Source organism: Schistocerca nitens, chromosome 1, assembly GCF_023898315.1.
Source record: "Schistocerca nitens isolate TAMUIC-IGC-003100 chromosome 1, iqSchNite1.1, whole genome shotgun sequence".
In the NCBI taxonomy this organism is placed as follows: Eukaryota; Metazoa; Arthropoda; class Insecta; order Orthoptera; family Acrididae; genus Schistocerca; species Schistocerca nitens.
In genome coordinates, this window is record NC_064614.1 from 772953105 (window position 1) to 772976906 (window position 23802).

At 41.8% G+C, this 23802-nt stretch overlaps 1 protein-coding gene across 1 annotated transcript in view; it reads left to right on the top strand.

Moving 5' to 3' along the window:
- LOC126202979 (putative fatty acyl-CoA reductase CG5065) overlaps positions 1 to 4396 on the top strand; it is a 141972-nt gene extending 137576 nt beyond the window's left edge. The window contains exon 9 of the mRNA XM_049937202.1: positions 4032 to 4396. Within this exon, the coding sequence (XP_049793159.1) occupies positions 4032 to 4155 (124 nt within the window). The 3' untranslated portion in view covers positions 4156 to 4396. The remainder of the gene's footprint in view (positions 1 to 4031) is intronic.
- The last annotated feature ends 19406 nt before the right edge of the window (positions 4397 to 23802 follow it).

The window sequence follows — 23802 nt, forward strand, 5'->3', positions numbered from 1 at the left end:
AACATGGTCTTCAACTCAGTAGTTTCCAATGCCTTCTGCTACCTCATGTTGTTCATCATTGCTGATACTTCCAACTTTTAGGGACAGTGTCCCAAACCAAGCACAAGACGGTGCCCAGGATCTCCATGCACTTGTCTGCCTCCTTGACAAGGCTTTGTGCATATTGAGGATGACTGCTTAGACTAGAAGTCTCTAACAACCATTGCTGGAGGTTTTATTCAGAATTTAAACAGTGGCTTGAATTGTACAAAGGACCCACAGGATTTCGATAACGAGTGGAAGACACTATCTCTAGACTGTGTTCTAGATGGAATGCTTTTTTAAAAAAATAGGTAACTCATGAAATAATAACACCTGATAGCTTCAGCAATGCCACCTTGTACACAAAATGACGTGAAACAGAGCAGTATAGCAGTTTTGACATCCTCCAACAATAATTGCACTCCAGTTGAATCAAATGCTACTATGATGGGATGTCGGGATGATTTGGAGTGGGTGAGTGATTTTCTCCTGGAGATGGGTGCGGTTGCAGCAGGGGAAGGCACACCAGGGGTACAAATTCCCTTCATTGCAGTCTTTCTGACAATCGTTGTTGATCAAAGGGTCCTCAGTGACTGTGGCAAACATGCCACTGCAATGTCTCCTACTGCAGTTGCCCTCAATGTTCCATTTTTGTTAGTGGCAGCACATACCAAGCATTCGCTGATACTGTGTCAAATCTTGTGGACATCTCAGGTAACTTTTATCATAGCAGACGCAGCACTGGAATTTGGTATGGTCCCAGAGAAGGTGGCCAAGTGACTGTAGAATGACCTATGGCTTTGGAGGATTGGTGGCTACTGCTGGCTGCGTCATGCACAAAGTAGTATACAGCAGCTGTCATGTCGTGTAGCACACTAGGTCTTGGTACTTGACGTCTCCCCACCACCTGATATGTATATGCAAGCTAGTCTACAGTCTTTCATTCATATTTTGAGCAGCAGTTGAACACTGGATGAGAAAGTAACTTCAACGATGATTCCTGTCATCTGGCTGTGCAGCTTCATTACAGCAGCCATCCCCATTAATAAATAGTGTCTACCAGGTATTTTTTCCTATAAATCTAATACCTGTCATTCATTTTGTACTTCTTCGTGTATATTTTACGTGATCTACATACATTTACTTCTACTGTAGAGATGCAGATAATTTTCTAATTTTAAATTTGTCATAACCTGAACTACCACTAGCTTTGTTTATGAAGGCAGTAGAGGCAGTAAGTGGACTATTTACAGCTTGTAAAGGCTAGTCCAGTTTTTTATACAATAAATAAACCTTTCATTTTTCTATTTATTATGAATATAATTGTGATTTTATTTTATTTTTAATAATTACTTTAAACTCATTATGACTTTACATAATTTTAATAAAGCTTTCTTCTGCTGCAATTTAATTTTTAAAAGTTTTAAAGCCATATCCACGCATTAACACTAGTGCAAGATTAACACTGGGGGTATCTAAAATGGAAAAATAGATTTCCAAATTTCCCTTGTTCATGGGTAGGAGGGTGTTATTGGGGTTACAAATGGAGCACGGCATGGGTTAGGAGCAGTGCGTTATCTACAGAGACTTTTGTCTTATCTTTTCCTTCAAGAGGATAAACTGAAATACCATTCCACCGTAAATTACTTCCTTTTTGTTTGTTCTCACCAATGGAAATTTCTGCTAAGTTGGGCATAGTTTATATGGAGGCTGCTCCATTCACAGCTGTTATGTAATCAGCAACTAAATCCAGTCGTGTCTGCTGTTCCCTTACTGACAATTCAGGAATACTGCAAAACTGCGGCTGCTGAATGAAATGCATAATTTAGTTTTGAACAGATGAGTACATTTGATATGAACGATAGAGTATGAGAAAGTTTTGTGAGATATTGGTGCTGCATTTATTGTAAAAACCAGTTTCTTGGCCATGCTTGAATAATTTTAAGAAGACTAAAATATGTTTTGTCTGCTAATTGGTTACTATGGACAAAATGTGGAACCAATACTTCTTCGAATAAAAGAAACAACTCTTAAAGCAATGACGGTAAAAGTGTAGAATAGGCCCACGGCGTATTTACGTGTTTAGTGCAGTAATGTTGTCAGGACTTGCCATGACGTATGATGGGAGAGAAAGAAGCTATGTCAGCTGTTTATATTACGCAGCCAGTGAGAGGGCAGCAGGCAGATATGTTCTCAAGTAATACATTCAGAAGAAAGGGTGAAACATTATTATAAATGTAATTAATCCATGTTTCAGCTGTTTAAACTGTGCTAGTATCTGCAAACCCAGGACAGCGTCTTAACCCATGATATATTCGAAAAATCAGTAAAATATTTCCCTGCTCCGTGTTGCTATGCCTCCGACCTGTGCGAGCACACTGAGTCAGAGGATCAATGTTTTTTAATGAAATCATGGGAGATGGCAGCGGGATCAATGTTTATGACTATATCGAACGTGCGACTCTGTTATGAATAAATATTGCTCCACCTACCTTGTCTCATGATTTCATAAAAAAACGTTGTTGATCCAGTTACTCAGTGTGCTTGCGCAGATGGATTGTGTAGTCATTTCACCACCAGATTTTATATATTTTCGGGTCTGTAAAATTAATCCATGAGACATGCACCAACAGACGACGTCAGTGTGCAGAGCTAAATCACTTAAATCGGCCTATTTATAGCACTCGATTTCATAAACACAAAATATTTGTCTTTACACTCACTAAGGCACCGAACAGCAGTAAACAAGACGATGGTTTCAATTGCGCTGCTAAATATGCATTGCCTCTGTTCTTGCCTCTCATTGGTTGTCAAAGAATTATCTCATTGCCTACATGTAACAGATGCACTGTCAACCTTTGAGCAGTAGATAAGCAAAGCTGTGAATGCCACTGGCCCTGATCTAGCCTTTAGCTGCAGTGAGTAGACGCCAGCCAGATGCATTATAAAAATTGAAGGCATTGTCGATTTTGTCAGCAGGAATGTACTGGCCAATGTTTTCTGAGACGCCAAATAATACTTTTTACTGATTACTTTGCAAATAATAAAACAATAATTGGTGAACACTATTTGTCTTCTTTCCCAACTGGATAGAAAAACGCATCAGAAAGAACATGTTTATGATAGTAGTAGCAGTTGTTGTAGTAGCTTTATTCATCTGTAGATCTCTTTTTACAAGGATATATGACAAGTCAAATGTGCTTGTTGAATGTGAGACAGACGATTTGAAACAAGATTTAAATTTTCCTGGCTCTTGCAGGTAATGCCTCCTTATCATATCCATTTGATTGTTTTCATTCACAAACATATTTAAATTTACCGAGATTATTGAGAACCCCACATGTGATGTTTATTTGATGTGTGTTGTAAACAATAATTTTCATTACTTCCCTTTTTTAAAGGACATCCATAAACCCATTTTTTTCCATTACCTTTGGAATGTTAATGTGCCCTGCTGCAATCTCAAAATCATATATCGTGAGAGGTATATATAATCATTAATGAGTGATAGTCTATTTTCACACTATTCTTCACACTGCTAATCCGCAGTGGTCGGAAAAGGGGCCCAGTTTTTAATGCCTTTTATACCTCTTTGTAGCTTTCTCCAGTTCATAACTGGACAGGAGTGGTGATGGTCCACCCACTATCCAACTCATACGTTGATCTTGAAGGGCTCAGAGCAGCTGGAATCCCATTCTAAACTTCTTGGTAGTCACGATTACCCTCATTATTGCCGGCAACTATTCGTCAGCTCTAGTTTCAGCACGACTGCTAAACATATCACAGTTGATGGAACCAAACTATTGTTGAAGCCAGCAAAATTTATATACCTTTTCAGCCTCTTAGCACACAGTGTTACAGTTTTTACATTGAGACTTTCAGTTATTATTATTATTATTAGTAGTAGTAGTAGTAGTAGTAGTAGTAGTAGTAGTAGTAGTAGTAGTAGTAGTATTGTCATTCTTGTATTGTTCTTGTTACTATTATTAATCATCATCATCATCTTTTAGGCTGGAGGTGACCTTCTGGTTGGTGGTACTGTGCATTGCATCAGTGCCGCTACTGCTGTTCACAGACATTGTAGTAGGTGCCATCTGCTCGGTGCTGGTCATCACATTCCTGCTCTGGCTGTGAGATGAACCACCACCACTAGACAGTCAGCTCACCAGCATCTGTCTCCTGCCTGGTACCTGCTTTCATACCCACCGTTGCTACCAGCATCGACATGTCTATGAATTTTTAGTGAATACTGTCTGTCAGCTGTCACTTTGGTAATTGTGAAGTGTAATCATGACAAAAGTAATGCTTGTATTGTGCCCATCTGTATTGTAATGTATTCTTACTGGTTACAGTACAACCTGTTTTATCTCCTCAATATGTGAAATCTTGCAATGTATTGTTGCCCAAACATTTCAACTGAAGGCCAGTGTCTATTGTGCACACTAGGGAAGAAGTTGGCTTATAGCAACTTGTGTGTAGCTGACTGTGTTAAGGAGATCGAACAATAGTAACATTCCAGCCAATAAAAAGTGACACAAGGAACTGAGTATTCTACTGTGAAGTAGACTGTGCCAGTTTATGGCATCAAAACAGATAATGAGGTGGATGTGTGCAGTTGATGTATGAAACAACTTATTTCCTTATGTTTCATCAGTGCATGTTGTGTTAAAGTCGGTCTTAAGGCTCAGTAAGGATGTTTCACAATCTGCTAGTTTGTAAAGAGCACAGGAGCTCTCAAAGTCTCTCAGACAAATGCTAAAGACTGTTTTTTTTTTTTTTAATGCAGTTTGAAACCATGCATCAAGCTATTTCATATTGTCACACTTTACCAATCTCTGTCCTTGAAGTGGGATCCTATTGCAACCACTAGGTCTCTGTTACATACAAATAACACTTAAGTTATTTTGCTTGAATTTTTTATTGCTTGGTTGCAACCCTCTGCTCAGCTCCTATTCCAAAAATGTAAAGGTAACATTTTTATTTGGAAGGTGACAATTAGCAGTTTGGGTATCATATGGTGAGAAAGGTTGTGATACAAATTGCATGTATACTGAACTCTGTTGCATAGTCTCTTCCAAGTAACAGAGCTTGTTTGTGTTGAGTGTTGTGTGTGCAAGGTATTTTAGTGTCAGCAAGAATACTTGGGACTGCATTTAGCTTCCGTGTTCTGTGATAGCTAACTGTTACAATTGTTGTAAAAGGATACAGATTGTGTTAGAATATAGTACCGAATCTTTTATTATATGAAAAGGTACTGTAACTAACAGGCTGTTTAGTGACTGTACTGACCCTCCTTAGCTGTTAATCACCTCTCATCAACAACTACTGCTGACAGCTTACCTTCTCCCCCTTACCCAGTCACACTAGTGTATCGACCATGAGCTTGACCATGGCCCCTGCTGTTTCTTTCTCCCTCATAAGTAACTTTTTCTGTCGCTTAACACTAGTGAATTTAGTGTCACTGTGTATCACTGTAATAACTTTTGTCACTGATCTTACCTCTACCACGTTTCTGATCCAGTTCTGCTGGGACCACACATTCTTGCTTTTCGCCACTGAAGGATTTCTAGTTCCTATTCAGTATAAGGGATCTTAGGTCCTGTTCTGAACGCAGTTTGATCAATTCCCCACAGACCTACATTGTATTCTGACTGAATAAAAACCCTCCTTTTTAGCTGAGACTTGTCCACAACATTTTGTACTGGTTCTTTAAACTGATACTGTCAGTTATCAAAACATGATCCTCAGTGTGCAATACGTTCAGTTATCCTTTGTCTACAGAAGAACATTTTACATGCTTATTATGACAACTGAAGCATGTGCACAAATAATGCTGTAAGACACATTTTGCAGTTTTTAGAAAATCGACAAATGCTCAAGAGAATTATTCCAGTCTAATAATCTAACAGCAGATATGTATTGTTTGTGCATACAGTGTGTTGAAAAAACTTGGTTGTACTTTTTAAAATTGCGCTAAGCATTTTTTTAAATAAGTAAGTATTAAAATGGAAAAGACTGTAAAGTAATGGATATAAAGCATTATTCCAGATCACTCTGTACTCTGTTGTAATGATAAGGTTGTCTAGAATCCAAAAGTTGTAAATAAGAAACAAAACACAAAACTGATTGCTTTGATCTTAAAAAAGTAATAGAACATGACTTCGTTATCAAGTTGAGACACAAATCTGGTATATTAAATTCTTTGTCACACTACAGGTGTCGCAAAAACGCCTATATTTTCGCTTCATGTATTTCATCATGCCCAATAAATCCCTTTTCTTGCCCTTATGAAGTTTCGGTGCCACACTGTAGAACAACCGAAAACCAGAAGGCAACGGAAAATTTTTTACCTGATGTTCACAGCCATGTTTTACAGTATAACGTCTTTCCCGTCGGTGGAGCACGTTGTGACTACGACGCACACTTATGCCTCAAGGAACGTCACTATACAGCTTCAACCAGAGTACACCAGTAATTTTGAAAGCTGGTGGCTTTTTGAAAACCAACGCAATGGGTCCTGTGTCCTTGAAGTGTTCCATCATCACCTCCAGAATGGTCAGTTTCGAATAATAGAAAAAGGCCCTAGCAATGACATGCTACAATTCTGAAGGAACCGTAACTTTGAACACTTTCTTTACTTTCTTAGTCAATGTAGTATTCTGGACACAAGGAAGGGAAACTAAGACTGAACATGAAACCTTTTGCCGTTTTTTTGTGAAGTACTTGCAACTGATCAGGTAGAAATAAAGTGCTAAAACTGTTCCGTTATTGATCTTTCCAACACAACAGTCAGACCGTACGATCAATTTGCGTTCCATACCTTCAAGTGATTTGTAATTGTAAGTCACAAATTTAAGGGGACAGGAAACTATATCGGCTGAACCTCTCCTTGCAGTGTATTCAACCCACAACTTTACTGTAATGTATCCAGTACCAAAGTCATGAACCGTGAAGTTATACGACGACAGCTGTCTGTCCTAGAATACCGTGCAATGCGTCAATGTAGGATAAAGTAAAACCTGTTGTACATCAATACATATTACTTGTATACTGTTGTTCGTCTTAGCCATTTCCATAACGTTTTTAGTGCTTTGTATCCTTGGTTTTGCACGATGCAACTGATTCTCAAGTTCCATGTTGTGCAATTCTATTTCGTCAGAAGCTGCGATCGTTTTGTTGAACAACAAATCATACTGGCTGCAAGTACTTGACCTAGGTGATCCGAAACGCAAATTATAATCAAATGCATTTATAGTATGACTTGCTTATTGATTTATCAGGAAACTTTTCGCTAGATAATGGATACATTCCACAGAAGTTGATATCGGGGTTCAGACTTCTTTTGAAGTTTCATTCCTGGTGTAATGGCTCATGTGCTCTGAGAACCTCGAAATGAGTTCCCGAATCAGAGCCCTGTCATCATTTGATATGGCGTGTGACCTACTGAAATGTTTTCCTCGGCCGTCTTCATGAGTGTTCACTCCACCTTTTAGTTTAAGTTGAAGTGCATGTGTTCATAGCAGGGTGATACAGAATATGTCAAACAATCTTTTAGGGCATCCTTATTTTGACTGGACTTTGTGATTCCGTGAAGTATCGTCTGTCGTACCTTTTTTCGTCTGTCTGGCACACCTATTTCCACGGATTTTATAAAGAAAATTGTATGCTCATCGTACATCAGGGCATGATATGCATCGTACAGTTTTAACCTAATTTCCAGTTTTACTTCCTTGCACCCTTCTTTTGAGCACACTTGTGCATTGCATATAAGATCCTGAATCATGCAAACAATCAATGTTACTACATAATAATCAACTGAATTGCCATATTTCACATTTCCTTTTATTAATATAGAAGTGCTCAGATTGTGTAATATATTACTTCATTTTATTCATGTTATATACTTTTACTTAATTTTTTCTGAAGATACAAATAATGAACCTCATTAGAGCCATTTAATCTACAGGGCACATACGCCGCTGTACATGACACATACACCTTTTTACAAAATCCATACGGCATTACTCTTCTCACCTGTGTTAAAGGCTGTTTCACAGGAACTGCCTTTTCTTTTCGTGATTTATGTTCCAATCCAGCATCACGAAGCCTTTTAACATGCTGCCAATTACCGATGTTCATTTTCGTTTTCCACATGTTATTTGGACGTTTCAAACCACTTGCGGTAGCGTCACCTTGCTATACTCTGCCATTCTTGTAACATACAGCATTGTTCGTGCAGACACGAAAACTGCGTGTGTCTCCGCTATGTTTAGTGCTGCCCTCGAACGGTAAACAGGTCAACTATTACAGAAGGCGACACAGACTGTTGTATACAACATTATTCCACGTAATTCCACAAAAAGTCAGAATGTGCCATACAGCGTTATTCGTGCACATGCTGCAGTTCTCTACTAGTACTGCCTGTGCTATTAGACAGGGTTCTTACCTCGTTCTATCGCCTCGATGAGTGGAATTAGGCGTGGGCAAGTTGTAGAGCTCCGACAGCTGCTGAAGACAAGCTATAAGTGGTGCAGAATACGGAACTCGGTGAGGATATTTTAAGGAAACAGGGTAGAAATTCCAAGGCCCTTGTTAATGAACATGGACGGCACCTCTGGCACCACCACTTTGCCTGATTTCCAATCAGTTTCCCGTCCACTGCTCTGGGTTCTATCTGCAGGAACGGCTGGTGCAAAGGCTAGCGAACTGGCCTTTAAGTCCAATGTCCGGCGGCGTGTGACACAGAGATGGTGCTGCCTGGAGACTGCTGTTCCCTACTCTGCCCTGTGCTCTTATTTATATTGCTCGTATGTCGTCACAAGAATGTTTCCAGAACAATCTCTGACACGTTAGGTAGGGCTAGACAAGTCTCTACTTCCCGTTTATTACATAGTCCTGTCTGTGAAACTGTTTGTCACACGGCGCTACGAGGTTGCCTCTGGTTGTTACCGCTGTCAAACAGTGAGGCAACACTTTCTGCCTGTAGCAGACTATGATGCAGCTCCAGCAGAACAATTCTCAAGTGCGCTAATGAATATATCTGGCAGGACTGAGATTCGCAACACTTCCCATCCATAGGGGAAATTTTATAAGCTCTGTCCTCGGAGATTATAAAATTTCTGGTCTTATTCCCAGTGCCATTGGAACAGTCCTCCTTTCATTACATACATATACCTTGGCAAGTTACTGTGTATCGGGCGCAACACACCTATGACACAAAGTACATAGAAAACATAAAATACCTTTGATGTACTTTACATTAAATACATTTAGACATATTTCTCATGAAATATCTTTGACATATTTATATGGAATACATGGAGGCGTACTGTTCAGGAAATACCTTTGACATACTTTACATAAAATCAACCATACGTTTACACTTTTATCACCTTAGCGGGTCCATTTTGCTCACAGTTCTTTGCTGATTTTACACATTCATTACACTATTCGCAATTTCTGAGTCAATTTTGCTCATGGCTTTACCTCTCGTTTTATCATTTACATATGTAAGAACTTATTATTATAGTTAATAGTTTCCTAATTTTGTAGGTGCGTGATTTACCTTTATCGTGATTTACCTTTTGTCTGTACATAGTGTTGGGGAATCTACCACTGGTGTGCCGGCCGCAGTGGCCGAGTGGTTCTAGGCGCTACAGTCTGGAGCCGCGCGACCGCTACGGTCGCAGGTTCGAATCCTGCCTCGGGCATGGATGTGTGTGATGTCCTTAGGTTAGTTAGGTTTAAGTAGTTCTAAGTTCTAGGGGACTGATGACCTCAGAAGTTAAGTCTCATAGTGCTCAGAGCTATTTTTTTTTCTACCACTGGTGTGTTAGCTCTTACTACCGTGGAGGGCCATGGCGTCCGTCCTCACTGTCCCCACGTGACTTTGTCTGGGAAGGGTGAAAGTCTGATTGATTTTAATTCAGCCTCCTCATCATCATACGGTTCGGAAATGTGCGTATGCACATATCTAGCAACTCGTTGTTCTCTTGGTGGACCTCTGTTTACAACGTCACTGGCTACACAGGTTCTGGCACAGCATCTTCCACTTATTTCACATATTCGTTTGGCACATTTTCTAAAACATTGACAATATGCATATAAACAACACATTTAAAGTTAATACAACCAAGGTTACCGACCCTGAATATCCCCACGTGGAAGAGTCACTCATTGGCCATCCTCAGAAAGTGGTCCATTGCCGATACTCAATTTCGTTCTGAAGATCTTCAGTGTTGTGTCCCGCAGCTTTTAAATTGTCGAGGTGTCTCACTACATGTTTGAGGGGGAGAATCACCGATATCTCCGACCCTTTCTGCTTCTCGTCCTCTATTGCCGTCCTCTATTGCGCACAAGAAGCACAGTCTATATTTAATGCAGGTACGCTATCCTTTTTGCTGTTATTAGTACAGATCACTTGATCCGATAGTAACAGGATTTATGTGACATAACCTTTATAACTCAGAAATTTTAGTTTCCCAATTCCTCTTACAGTGATGTCAGTGGATGGTAAATTATTACATAGCACCGTTAATGTTTTGTACTTTCAGACGACGAATAACCACTCATTGTTCCGTACCTGTGTCCAGATGCCTTTGTTTAGTGCTATATACACACATCACAAAAAGTTTTGCGTCACCACAGTTCCGAGAGTTCTGGTACCTGTACAGAAAATTGGAATAGAGATCAACATAAACATCATTTCCGTCCTTTTTATTGCTCATGAAAACTACACATTGAATGTTGTACCACAGCGAAACCTTCAGAGGTGGTGGTCCATATTGCTGTACACACCATTACCCCTAATACCCAGTAGCACGTCCTCTTGCATTGATGCATGCCTGTATTCGTCGTGGCATACCATTCACAAGTTCACCAAGGCATTGTTGGTCCAGATTGTACCACTCCTCAACGGCGATTCGGCGTGGATCCCTCAGAGTGGTTAGTGGGTCACGTCGTCCATAAACAGCCCTTTTCAATCTACCCCTGGCATGTTCGATAGGGTTCATGTCTGTAGAACATGCTGGCTACTCTAGTCGAGTGATGTCGTTATCCTGAAGGAAGTCATTCACAACATGTGCACGGTGGGGGCGCGAATTGTCATCCATGAAGAAGAATGCCTCGCAAATATGCTGCCGAAATGGTTGCACTATCGGTCGGAGGATGGTATTCACGTATCGTACAGCCGTTACGGAACCTTCCATGACCACCAGCGGCGTACTTGCGTACTTGGGCCCCACGTACTGACACCGCAAAACAGCAGGTAACCTCGACCCTACTCACTCGCTGGACAGTGTATCTAAGACGTTCAGCCAGACCGGGTTGCCTCCGAACGCGAATCCGACGATTGTGTGGTTGAAGGCATATGCGACACTCGTCAGTGAAGAGAACGTGGTGCCAATCCTGAACGGTCTACTCGGCATGTTGTTGGGCCCAACTGTACCGCGCTGCATGGTGTCGTCGTTGCAAAGCTGGACCTCGCCATGGACGTCGTGAGTGAAGTTGCCCATCATGCAGCCCAACGCGCACAGTTTGATGCCTAACACGACGTCCTGTGGCTGCACGAAAAGCCTTATTCAACATGGTGGCGTTGCTGTCAGGGTTCCTCGGAGCCATAATCCGTAGGTAGCGGTCATCCACTGCAGTAGTAGCCCTTGGGCGGCCTGAGTGAGGCAGGTCATCGACAGTTCCTGTCTCTCTGTATCTCCTCCATGTTCGAACAACATTGCTTTGGTTCACTCCGAGACGCCTGGACACTTTCCTTGTTGAGAGCTCTTCCTGGCACAAAGTAACAATGCGGACGCGATCGAACCGCGGTATTGACCGTCTAGGCGTGGTTGAACTACAGACAACACGAGCTGTTTACCACTTTCCTGGTGGAATGACTGGAACTGATCGGCTGCCGGACCCCCTCCGTCTAATAGGCGCTACCCATGCATGGTTGTTTACATCTTTTGGAGGGTTTAGTGACATCTCTGAACAGTCAAAGGGAGGGACTGTGTCTGTGATACAATATCCACAGTCAACGTCTATCTTCAGGAATTCTCGGAACCGTGGTGATGGAAAACTTTTTTGATGTGTGTAGTTCAGCTTGCGATCTTGCATATCTCTTGTATCGGATGAAGCATGAGGGCTTCATACTTCTAATTGTGATAAAAAGACATTAGCTCAAAGTTCTGCGTACACATTTGATGTTTCGTGTTTATACTTTTACAGAATAACTTGCCTCAGGGTAGCTATGCATACTGCCATTTTGCTTTGTCAATCATCCAGGGTGATGTAAATAAATAGTCGCTTAGTCAAACTCTGCAGGTAATGACCATACTTTTCATAAGGTACACTCGTTACTATCAACTGAAGGTATATTTAATGTATAATTTAAACTATTGCTAGCTAGAAATACAAAAAAAAGTTGTTCAAATGGCTTTGAGAACTGTGGGACTTAACATCTTAGGTCATCAGTCCCCTAGAACTTAGAACTACTTAAACCTAACTAACCTAAGGACATCACACACATCCATTCCCGAGGCAGGATTCGAACCTGTGACCATAGCAGTCGCCCGGTTCCGGACTAAAGCGCCTAGAACCGCTCGGCCACAGCAGCCGGCGCTAGAAATACATCTAAAGCTACTATACATAACAACTGATATCCTTGGTCCTCGGTGAGTTCAATCGGAAACTTTTCATCTTTTAGTTCACCCATAATTAATTCCAAACAATTTATGACTTGTAGTGCATTTATCATGTGTGGTTCCAACGGACCCTTTTTTCATTCACAGCTGCCGTAATCAATAAATCATATTCTAGCTCCAGTTCATTAAACATTGTTGTCAGTTGTACAACAGTTTCATGTTGGTTATCACTATCATCGCGCGCTGTATTTTCATGTTTGTTCTGTTCTCAAATTCTTCCAAGTGAGCGCTTAACTTCCGTATCCCGCTTACTATGATTTGATCATTCTTTCTCACTGCCTTTATTACCGGATTGAAACTTATTAATGATGCCCTCAGAATTGTTACCTGTTCCTTCGGCAATCTCATAAGATCCCTTTCCTGTTTCACTAGAACTTCTATCTTGGCTTTAAAGAAGGAGGCGGCTTTCTCATTTAGCTTACTGAACAATACCTGACTTGTTTCACTGGTTAAGTTCTAAATATCTCTTTATGAACGACCTCGCTCTTGTCTGGCTAATTGTCCTGTGAACGTCTTTGCTTCCTTTATCTTACCTACCTGCCATTTCAGTCTTTCGCACGTTCTCGCACTCAGCTGTGGTCAGTTTTAATAGTTATAACCTTGCATACAATTCCCTACTGCTCTTGTCACAAGTTTCTGCGTGTTTCCGAATTTGTCTTGCAATTCTCTTAACTTAAAATAACTAGATCGCCACGTGGTGCTGTACCACCTGATGGTTCCTCGGTTGTCGTAGTAAATCCCTGGGGAAGACCGGAAACGCTGTACTTGTACATCTTGCGGTGATTTCTTTACTTCTGCTAAACAAGTCACCATAGTACTTCCGATCACTTTTAGTATCCACTACAGCCACCTGTAATTAAAACAGTTCCTTCAGTCGGTTTACGTGGACTTTCACACGTTTTTCTCCTTTTATTCTAATTGCTACAATGCGTCCCTTTGCAACCACAAAAGTGAGTGGTCCTCTCCATTGGCTATCAAACTATCAACTTTCTGTAACGGCATCTCCTCACAATTTCATTGAATAACAGCATCCGATCACGTTTTCGGAAACTCTATGGATTTTCTGCTTTATCATAGTTTATCTTACTTCGTTCCTTATGCTCTTGCGTGGTGGCCCTGGCATCCTGATGCAGTATCTGCATCCTTTGATGCATCTCTGTCGTGTATTCGTCCGAGTTATAGATCACAATCTCAGGTTATGTCTACAATAATCCTGGAAGGTTACATTTCCGGCCACAAAATAACTCGAATGGCGCATATCCTGTTATACTACGCAGCATGGTATTGTACATGAAAGTGGCATATGCCATCCAACTATCCCAGTCAGTCTGATCCCAGTTAGTGTAGTGCCGCAACATCTGAGTCAACGTCTGATGCGTGCATTCGAGTGTCTCATTTGTCTGTGCGTGGTAGCTATTTGTTTATATATTATTGACCTTTAGTAGTTTATATACGCACTTCATTGTATCACTGACGAAATTACTACCAATGTCGCTTAACAACGCTGTCGGGAATTGCGAATTTTAGGATAACGTTTTCTAAAAGCTTCCTTGCTACCGGGTCCATAACATGTCGCGCTGTCGGTTCAGTCAGAACAAACTTAGTCCTGAAGTGTCTAAATATACCACTTTCCTGAATACGACGTTGATAGGGAGCCTACGATATCAATATCACATAGTTCAAAAATAAATTCAGGCTTAGGCTTTAATTCCAGGGGGTTTCTTCACTTTTCCCTACGTGATTTTATTCTTTTGACAGCTCTCTCATGTGCATTTAAACTTCTCAATACTGGACTTCATTCTGGGCCAGTTACAATACTGTTTCACATGTTCATACAGTGTTTCCATGCCCTGGTGCCCTCCTGTCGGTGACACAAGCATTTCCATTGAGACTGGTGATTTATTTTCTTGGCACAACACTATGTCCCGGCCCTCTGGCGATACCTCTACTTTCCCTCTTGTGTCTGCAGTTCTGCGGCGTCTGTACTGCCCACTAATTCTGTGTCAGCTGTCTCGGCTCGCACCTACGACGCCCTGGTCTCCGCACCGTTATCTACACTTTCTTCCATACTGTGTGATGGCTTGTATCCTACATCGCACACGTTGCTAATGTGGGATAATGCATCTGACACTCGGTTATGTTTCCTTTCCTTATATTTGTTTTGGTAGTCATATTCTTCCAATTTTAAATGCAATTTCATTAAGCGTGAAGACGGCTCTGATATACCTTCTAGCTTCTCGTCAGCCGCCATTTTGAACTTTATGACGAATAAATATTGCCTGAAATACCTCACGGCCCATACGATCGTCAGTAACTCTCTCTCCGCTATACTATAATTCTGCTCAGCCGTATTAAGAGTCCGCAATATAAACTGAGATACACATAGAGCCTGATGTTGCTGGCATCAGTTTTTACTATAAACTCATTGTCGAAATCCGAGTACTGCAGTGTTCATGGACAGATCAACTTTTCCTTTAGTTGTTCGAATACTTCCTCTTGGTACACTCCACAGATATATGGGACACCTTTTTTTTTCAACAATTCGTACAATGGTTTCGCCACTTTACTTAAATTACTTAGGAAGTGACGGTAATATCCGACATGACTGGGGAAAGATTTTAGTTTTGTCGGCGTCTTAGGTTGAGGATACCTTTTGATAGCTTCCACTTTGGTGGAGTTGGGATGCAGCACCAAAGCCCTTAAGACATGTTCTAAAAAAGTAACTTATTTCCGCAAGAATTCCCACTTGTCCTCTTCTAATGTCAAACTGGCTTACCTCAGTCGCTCATATACCTTTCCTAGTGGAGCGTTGTGCTCCTCTAACGATACACTTGCCACAACCACATCATCTGGATGTATAAAGACTCGGTTCTCCTGTACTTCACTAAGTACTGTATTCATCAACTGTTGAGAGGACGAAGGCGCGTCTTTTAGTACCATATTGAGAAAATTGTCGCCGGCCGAAGTGGCCGTGCGGTTAAAGGCGCTGCAGTCTGGAACCGCAAGACCGCTACGGTCGCAGGTTCGAATCCTGCCTCGGGCATGGATGTTTGTGATGTCCTTAGGTTAGTTAGGTTATACTAGTTCTAAGTTCTAGGGGACTAATGACCTCAGCAGTTGAGTCCCATAGTGCTCAGAGCCATTTGAGAAAATTGTCATTGAGCTTTCGATAATCGGCTACTAACATCCCTCGGCCTCAGCCCACAGAGCCTCTTTTCGTGCTTGAAATATTTGGCACATTCTTTGATTTATAATCATACCCTCCACCTCTGGCATCAGAGGTATATTTCGTTTTACCAATGTTGTATATGTTAATACATCCCTGGATAAATGAAATACTTCGTTATATGCAGGACATTTTCCTTAGAATGCCTGCTTTCTTCGTTATTTATATGTTGTATTTGCATTTTTTATTTTTTTTATTTTAGCATACTGGCTCTTGACTTTCTACACTCAATTGCTAGTATTTGCTGCTGGCTACACTTGCTTCCATTGGGATTCCTCTTTGTTGCTCTTGACAGGCAGCATCATTCCTATCAGACTTTCCCTCTGTTATCTGACAGTGGCAGCTGGTGACAGCATGTGTGAGGACTTACCTCGTCATGGGTATGACTCTCACATAACTGTAGTAGCAACTTCTGCCACTGAACATAGCAGCAACACCAAATGTAGTGGGAAGGGATAGGAGGCAACGTATTAAGACACGTCCGAGCTTTCCAAGTGATTTATTTTTTCCAACTACAGTGCCACATTCTCCTCAGTCTGCGTCACCGGGTCTCGCAATGCTGAGGACACCACTTCGCTGTCTGCAAACAGCTTGGCGTGGAATGGCTGCCTCAGCAACCCGTGAAACGCCCCACTGTGTGTCTGCCTTGTACAGCCGCAGAGTTACATCGATGTCATGAGGTGCTGGTTGCTGACTCAGCGGCCTTCGCCTCTGCTGCCTCAGCATTACCCAGTGCAAGACAACCTGTGGCACGCTCCCTCACCGGCACGGCTTAGAACACAGTGACAACGAGCGCCCGCAATCCAATAGCTGAATCTCCTGGATGTCTCCAGTGCGTCTTGGGAGCCAAGACGACTGCCCGTGGTAGTGAGCTGTGGAGTAGCCTGTCGCTGGCTGGCTACAGACTCCGCGTCGTCCTCAGAGGGTCGAACCAGCGACCCGCCGTGGACTGGAACGCTGGCGCCCTCGCTCCATGTCACGTACTCATAACACTTACATTGGCTAGTGGGCCTCTTCTGCCTGTGACTTGCACCATAGAAACCACTGTGTGTACTTTTTACGGCGCTTCTATGCTCCTGTTGCCTCTATTTTACTTCGCAACTGCTGGTAAGCGTAACTCACTGCTGGCAGGAATGGCCGAGCGGTTCTAAGCGCTACAGTCTGGAACGGCGCGATCGCTACCGTCGCAGGTTCGAATCCTGCCTCGGGCATGGATGTGTGTGTTGTCCTTAGGTTAGTTAGGTTTAAGTAGTTCTAAGTTCTAGGGGACTGATGACCTCAGAAGTTAAGTCCCATAGTGCTCAGAGCCATTTGAACCAAGCCATTTCGTAACTCACTGTAAACAGGCCCGCGCCTGGCTCTAACTTGCGCACTGAGGATGTCCTGTCCAGAGAGGGAGTGATATTGACACGAATTGGATTCAGGGGTCTTACCTCAATCGATCTTCTCGAAGAGCAGAAGTAGGTGCGGGCAGCTTCTGCAACTCCAACAGCTACAAGGAGCAAGCTAATGCTGCTGCAGGGTAGAATTCATAAGAGCCCTTATAGTTTGATAACTGAGAATCCCTACTGGCACTATCTTGCACTACTTTCTGTCAGTTGAATCTCTTACTCTGGAATATATCTCCCTGGTTGTTGCGGAGCCGAGGCTAGCGAATCGTACTAAGTTCCCACTTCTGCCATAGAACGACACGGAGCTTGCGTCATACTCAGCAGATCTCGACTCCCTATAGGGTCCTCCTGACCCCCTATTTATACTACCTTTGTGCGTCATGGAAAGCTTCTAGAATGTTCTATACCACCTCCCTGGATGCTGACCACGTACTTTGTATATTTCCATCATCATATGATGTGAGAAATCTACTTTGATCCCTGTTATGCATTTGGCTACAGCGTCCAGTTAGTTGCATAACGTTATTTGTCGCCTGGCGACGCGTCGTCGGCGCTGGCCCCTATCATTGGAAAATACTGTCGCAATGCTTCCGTACCGGAGTGTACGCCTAGCTGCCTCTCCCACTTGATAAGTCCTAATACATTTAATTTGTACTCGTCGCTGATTGAGATTCGGAACACCTCCCTCCCCCAGGGGAAATTTTCGATGGATATATATATATATGTATATATATAGACATCGAAATACATTAACCTTGATATGGCACATAAAATCCATATAATTTTACAACACTCATCACTTTTACATAAGACAATAATTACCACTAAATTTTTCTTTTCACACCCTTTACTTCATACTCTTTCCGTTTACCTAATGATTTTTATTTTTACAATTAACATTATCTTCTATCTGTTCGCATTCTTGGGAATTCCACAATGGGGGTGGGAGCCCTTGACATTACGGACAAGGTTGGTGACTGTGTCTTCTCTTTCCTTGCTTTAGGTGAGTCTATGAAACTAATAGTGGTTAATTCGTCTTCCGCATCCGGTTCAGGTTCGGATGCGCGTGTGTGCTTATATCTTATAACCTCCCGGTATGAGCTCCTCCCTTTCGTTATGCAAATATTTGCACAACACCTTCCACTCAGTGTGCACAGCTGTTGCCCACACTTACGACAGCACTTACAGTATAAACAACAGGTAATAATAACTAGTGTTACAGATCCTGTATACCCCCACAGGGAATACGTACTCATTGACCATCCTCAAAAGGTGGTTCGCTGTTGATACTCGATTTCATCCTGCAGCTCGTCTATCTTTGTCCGGCTGCTTTTAACTCGTCTAAGTGATGTACCATATGCTCTAATGGTAACATTACTGGTATGTCTGATACATTCCGCTTCTCCTCGTCTACCGTACAACAATCAATAACTATACTTAAAGGTGGGACTATATCCCTTTCACTGTTGTTAGTACGAATTATTCTTTCTGACTGTAACATTATCAGTGCACCACAGCCCTTACATTTACTCTTAAAATTCAACTTTCCAGTTCCTTTGATTATAAGATCTGAGGGTGGCGAGTCATTACATAGGATCGTCAACCCTTCTTCGTTTGGGACTACGAATAGCCATTCGTTTCCCCGTATCCGCGTCCAGATACTTTCTTTCAATATGATATATTTTTGATTGCAATCTTTCGGTATCTTGGTAAAGGGTTGAAGCAGTCTGGCTTCACACCTCTCATGGTCGTAAGTCGACATTAATTCTGCTTACGTTTCTGGTGCTTTTCGGTTATTGTCTTACACATTAGTTGGTCTCCTGCCATTACTGCGTACTGTCTTTTTGTTTCGTTGATCATGAGAAACTATTTCTCCGCGGTGATATACGTAAATAACCTCTTACTATTATCATATACTGCAGGTGAAGACCATGTTTTATATAGAGAGTACTCATTCCTATCCACTAGTGGAACATTTAAGACAAAGTATTGCAGGCTAAGAATATATCTAGGTCTATTATGCGTAATACTTTTTACTACTTGAATGGGATTTCTCAAGTGTGGTTCCAACAAACCTTTCTGGGTGTTTACTATTGCTGATATAAACAGATCGTATTCCCTTTCTAATTCATTGAACATGGTTGTCAACTGCAGCAATTGTTCCGTAGTTGTTACCAAAAACAACGCTAACTGTATTTTCCTATCCGTGCTATTCTCGAACTCTTCTATGTGTTTGCTCAGTTTACGTATTCCATTCTCGATAATCTCTTCGTTTTTAGTTATTGCACTTATGGTTTGATTAAACCCCATAATTGACGCCCTTAACTTGTTCTTTGGATAGCCTTAACAATTCTCTCTGTTGTTCCTCTAGAACATCTATCTTGGCTGTGAAAAATGATGCGTCTTCCTCGTCTAATGTGCCAAATAACACTTTACTTGTTTCACCTATAAAGTTCAAAATACCTCTTTTCGCCTTAGTTCGATTCATGTCGCGCTAATTGATCTATCAACTTCCTTGCCCTCTCTATCTTCCCGCTTGCCAGCTTATGGTTTGGTTCGCGTGCTCACATTTTACTGTACTCAGTTTCGCCTTTTGTAATTTCGTTATGCAGTTTTCCACTGCCCTGGTGGCTGCCTGATTCGTGCTTTCAAATTTAGCGTGCCATGCCTGTAGGTTGAAGTAAGTCACTATTCTCCATATCGTGCAGTAAAGATGTACAGTCCCTTGATTGTCATAATAGATACCAGGGGTTGAACGGAATTTCTGCACCCGCGTTCGCGTTGTAAGTATTTCGTCTTCCGTTTCTCCGGCCACTGCGATGCTTCCGATTATCAATACTTTCCACATTTTGTGTGCAGCCATCATCTGTAACTAAAATAACTCTTTAGTCTGTTGGCGTGTACTTTTACGCACTTCTTCCCTTTTATTCTTATTACCACATTTGGTCCTTTTACATCTACGACAGTGAATGGTCGTCTCCATTGACTATCGAGTTTCCTTGACCTTCCTCGTCTTACACTTTCGTGTAAATAAGAGTACTTGATCGCGCTTTCTGAATACTTTTGGGTTTTGTGTCTTATTGTATTGCTCTTTGCTTTGTTATTTGCGTCGCTGTGTGTTAACCATGGCCTCTTGATGCAATGCCTGCATCCTTTGCCGCACTTCTGTTGCATAGTCATCGTGATTATACACTACATTTTCGGGTTTCTTCCGCAGTATTCCCGGAATGTTGCATTTTCTTCCGAAAAATAATTCGTACCGTGAGTATCCCGTTGTACTGTGTGGTGTCGTGTTGAATACGAAGGTCGCAAATGGTAGTCAAGTATCCCAATCTGCCTGATTCTTAGCTAGGAAATTTCTTAGCATTTCTTTTAGTGTACGATGTGTACGTTCTAGAGCCCCGTTCGTTTGAGGGTGGTAGCTTGTTGTTTGTACTCTCTCAATTTTTAACAGTCTGCGTACCCTTTTCATTGCCTCACTTAAAAAGTTACTTCCTATGTCGTTTAATAAGGATGTTGGCATACCGAATTTCAAAATTACACTTTCCACTAATTTGCGTGCCACTGTATTTGCGTCTTGCCGTTCAATTTCCTATAACCTGTTACGATTCGCCATTTATGCCGACCACTGGCATCTGGCTTCTTGGGCAATACTAGTATTGGAAAATCCCAAGGACTAGTACTAGGGGACATTATTCCATCAGCTAACATTCCGTTTATTTCTTTTTGTAATGCTTCTTGCTGTGCCTGCGGTATTCTATACGGTCTTTTGTTTATCACCATTCCTTTTGCTACTACTGTCGTATGAGTCAACACATCTCCCGGTAAGTAAAATACATCTTTATAAGCAACACATATCCGTTCGAGAGCCTGCTCTTCCTCACTGTTTAAATGTTTTGTTCGCATATTTTCCCTTAACATGCTGAGCCTTGACTTAGTTACGTTTTTTGTTCTTGTGGATGCTTGTCTAATTCTATAACTACTCGGAAGTGGCATTTCCTCTGCAAACACTTCCGGCATCTCGAAGTTTATATCTTCTTCGCGAGTGTTTACCATACTGGTAATACAAGTTCCCTCGTGGACCGTTACTATGGCTTCGGGGATAATCACGCCCTGCCGTACTTCCTGTTTCGGAATTATTGCTTCCTTACAACTTATTTTTGATACTCGCACTTTTACAATCTTTTCTTGTCTGGCACCGACTGTAATTTTGTTTGCTGCTAGCCCCTGCTGGCCTCGTTCCTCATATTTCGAATGTGGTACTGGTTGCCCTTTTCTGGCCGTTAGCACCCAAGTTTCTCGGGTAAACCTATGTTCTTCCGTTTCTTCTTTGCTCTTTTGTCTTTTGATTCCTAAATCTTCAACTGGTTTCTGCTGACGAGCTACCTTCCGTTGTAGTTCCATCTGCTTGTTGGCGGCATGTAATTCATTCTCTACGCAATACACTTTCGTTTTCAAATAACTATTTTCCTCTTTTATTCTAGCATTTTCCCGTTTTGTGACCCCCTACTTCTTGCGTTCCGTATCTAATTTTGCTTTCAACGTGTGACATTCTTTCGTTAGCTGTGAGATTCCCTCTCGGTTCCTCGCTATGTTTACATCGTGCGTGGCCTGCTTGGCCGCTAACGGGGCTGTTCCCGTTTGGCCTTGTGATGTAACAGAAGCGTAACTTGTTCGCTCGCTGTTTATTATACGAGCTGGCTTCGATAACACTGTCTCTTCGGTGGCCTCCTTTAACGCCAGCCATTCTTCATTACTGTAGAACTCCTACCTTTTACTGACATAATCGCTCTGGTGGCTAACTTTTTTATAGAGGATTTTGAGGAAAGAGGACTTCAATCAGCGGTTTGTAAACCAACTTTTTTTTTTTTTTAGGAACGTCGATGATACTTCCATAGTGTGGCCCCATGGAGCAGAAAAGTTAATGAGGTTTTTTCATCATTTAACTCCATCCATGAGAATATTCGATTTACTATGAAACTAGAGAAAGATGGTTGCCTTCCATTCCTGGATGTTTTGGTTAAATGGAAGAGTGATGGCTCGGTGGGACATTGTGTTTATTGTAAGCGCACTCACACTGATTTGTACTTGCATTCTTCAAGTTGCCGTCACCCATCCCAAACCATGAGTGTGCTTAAAACCCTTGTGTGTAGGGCACATACGGTATCAGATGCAGAGAATTTGCCTAAGGATCCTGCACATTTAAGGATGCTGTTCAGGGCCAATGGATACTCAACCCGGAAAATTAACAGGGCCTTCTCAACTAAAGCCAGGAACCGGGAAATGGGTAAAGAGGATAACGCGCTAACCAAGTCCCTAGCTTTTCTTCCCTTCGTTGGAAATATGTCCTTCGAAATAGCGAGGATTCTTAATCATTTTCATGTGAAAGTGGTTTTTCGTCCACCTTCTAAGATTTCGGATATGCTGGGATCAGTGAAGGATAAATTGTTACTGTGGAAGGCGGAAATTTATAAAACACCATGTCAATGTGGTATAGCCTATATAGGACAGACAACGCGTACGGTGGAAAAGCGTTGTACGGAACATCAACGATGCACTTGCCTACTTCAACCCAGTAAGTCTGTAGTTGCAGAACATTGTATTTCCAACTGACATTCAATGGAGGATCACAAAACTTCGATTTTGGCGACAACAACCACCTTTTGGAAATCCATTATCAAAAAATCAGTCGAAATAAGCATTGCAAAAAATCCAGTGAACCGCGACAGTGGTTACCAACTGAATAACGCGTGGATTCGCGTCACTTCCGAAATTTGCTCGAGACGAAGACGCCAGAACACTTCTATAGCTGCTGCCAGCGACAGTACCGACGGCAGCTGAGTCTTGGAGTTCCACCAGCAAGGGCGCTGCCACTGGGCGGTGTGGTCCTTCTGTCTCAGTGACTTCAACACATGCGCAGCAGTACCATCAGCGCACTATATAAGACGGAGCGGAGAACATCTTCGTCAGTCCTCGTTCAGCTCACCTGAAGATGGCTGGCAGTTGTCCAACCAAAATATCATGGAATGAAGTTTACGATGACTGGCTGCAATCCCAAAATCTCTTTGAATAATCACTCTAATCATTTGACCCTCCAATATATATTTATAAAAACAGGTGAAAAAATTTTAACAAAACGATGTTAGTTTGCAATATGTGTTCCTTTTTTTGATGCAGTTCCAATGATAATATTGCAATATTTAAAGGTATGACAGTTTATGACCAGTAGCACCATAGTACAGGATATACAGGGTGGTCAGAAAGAGATCGTAAGGGTGTTGCAGGGTAGGTTGTACTGAGAAATAACTCCTCATAAATATTCGATATGTTGTGCCATTCGAGAGATAATTAGAACCAAATATAGAGGAAATGTTGGATGAAGATGGAAACTATCAGGATGAGCCATATTAAAACTCGTCTGAGTTTTCCAAGTGATTTGTTATTTCCAGCTACAGTGCCCCTCTTCCTC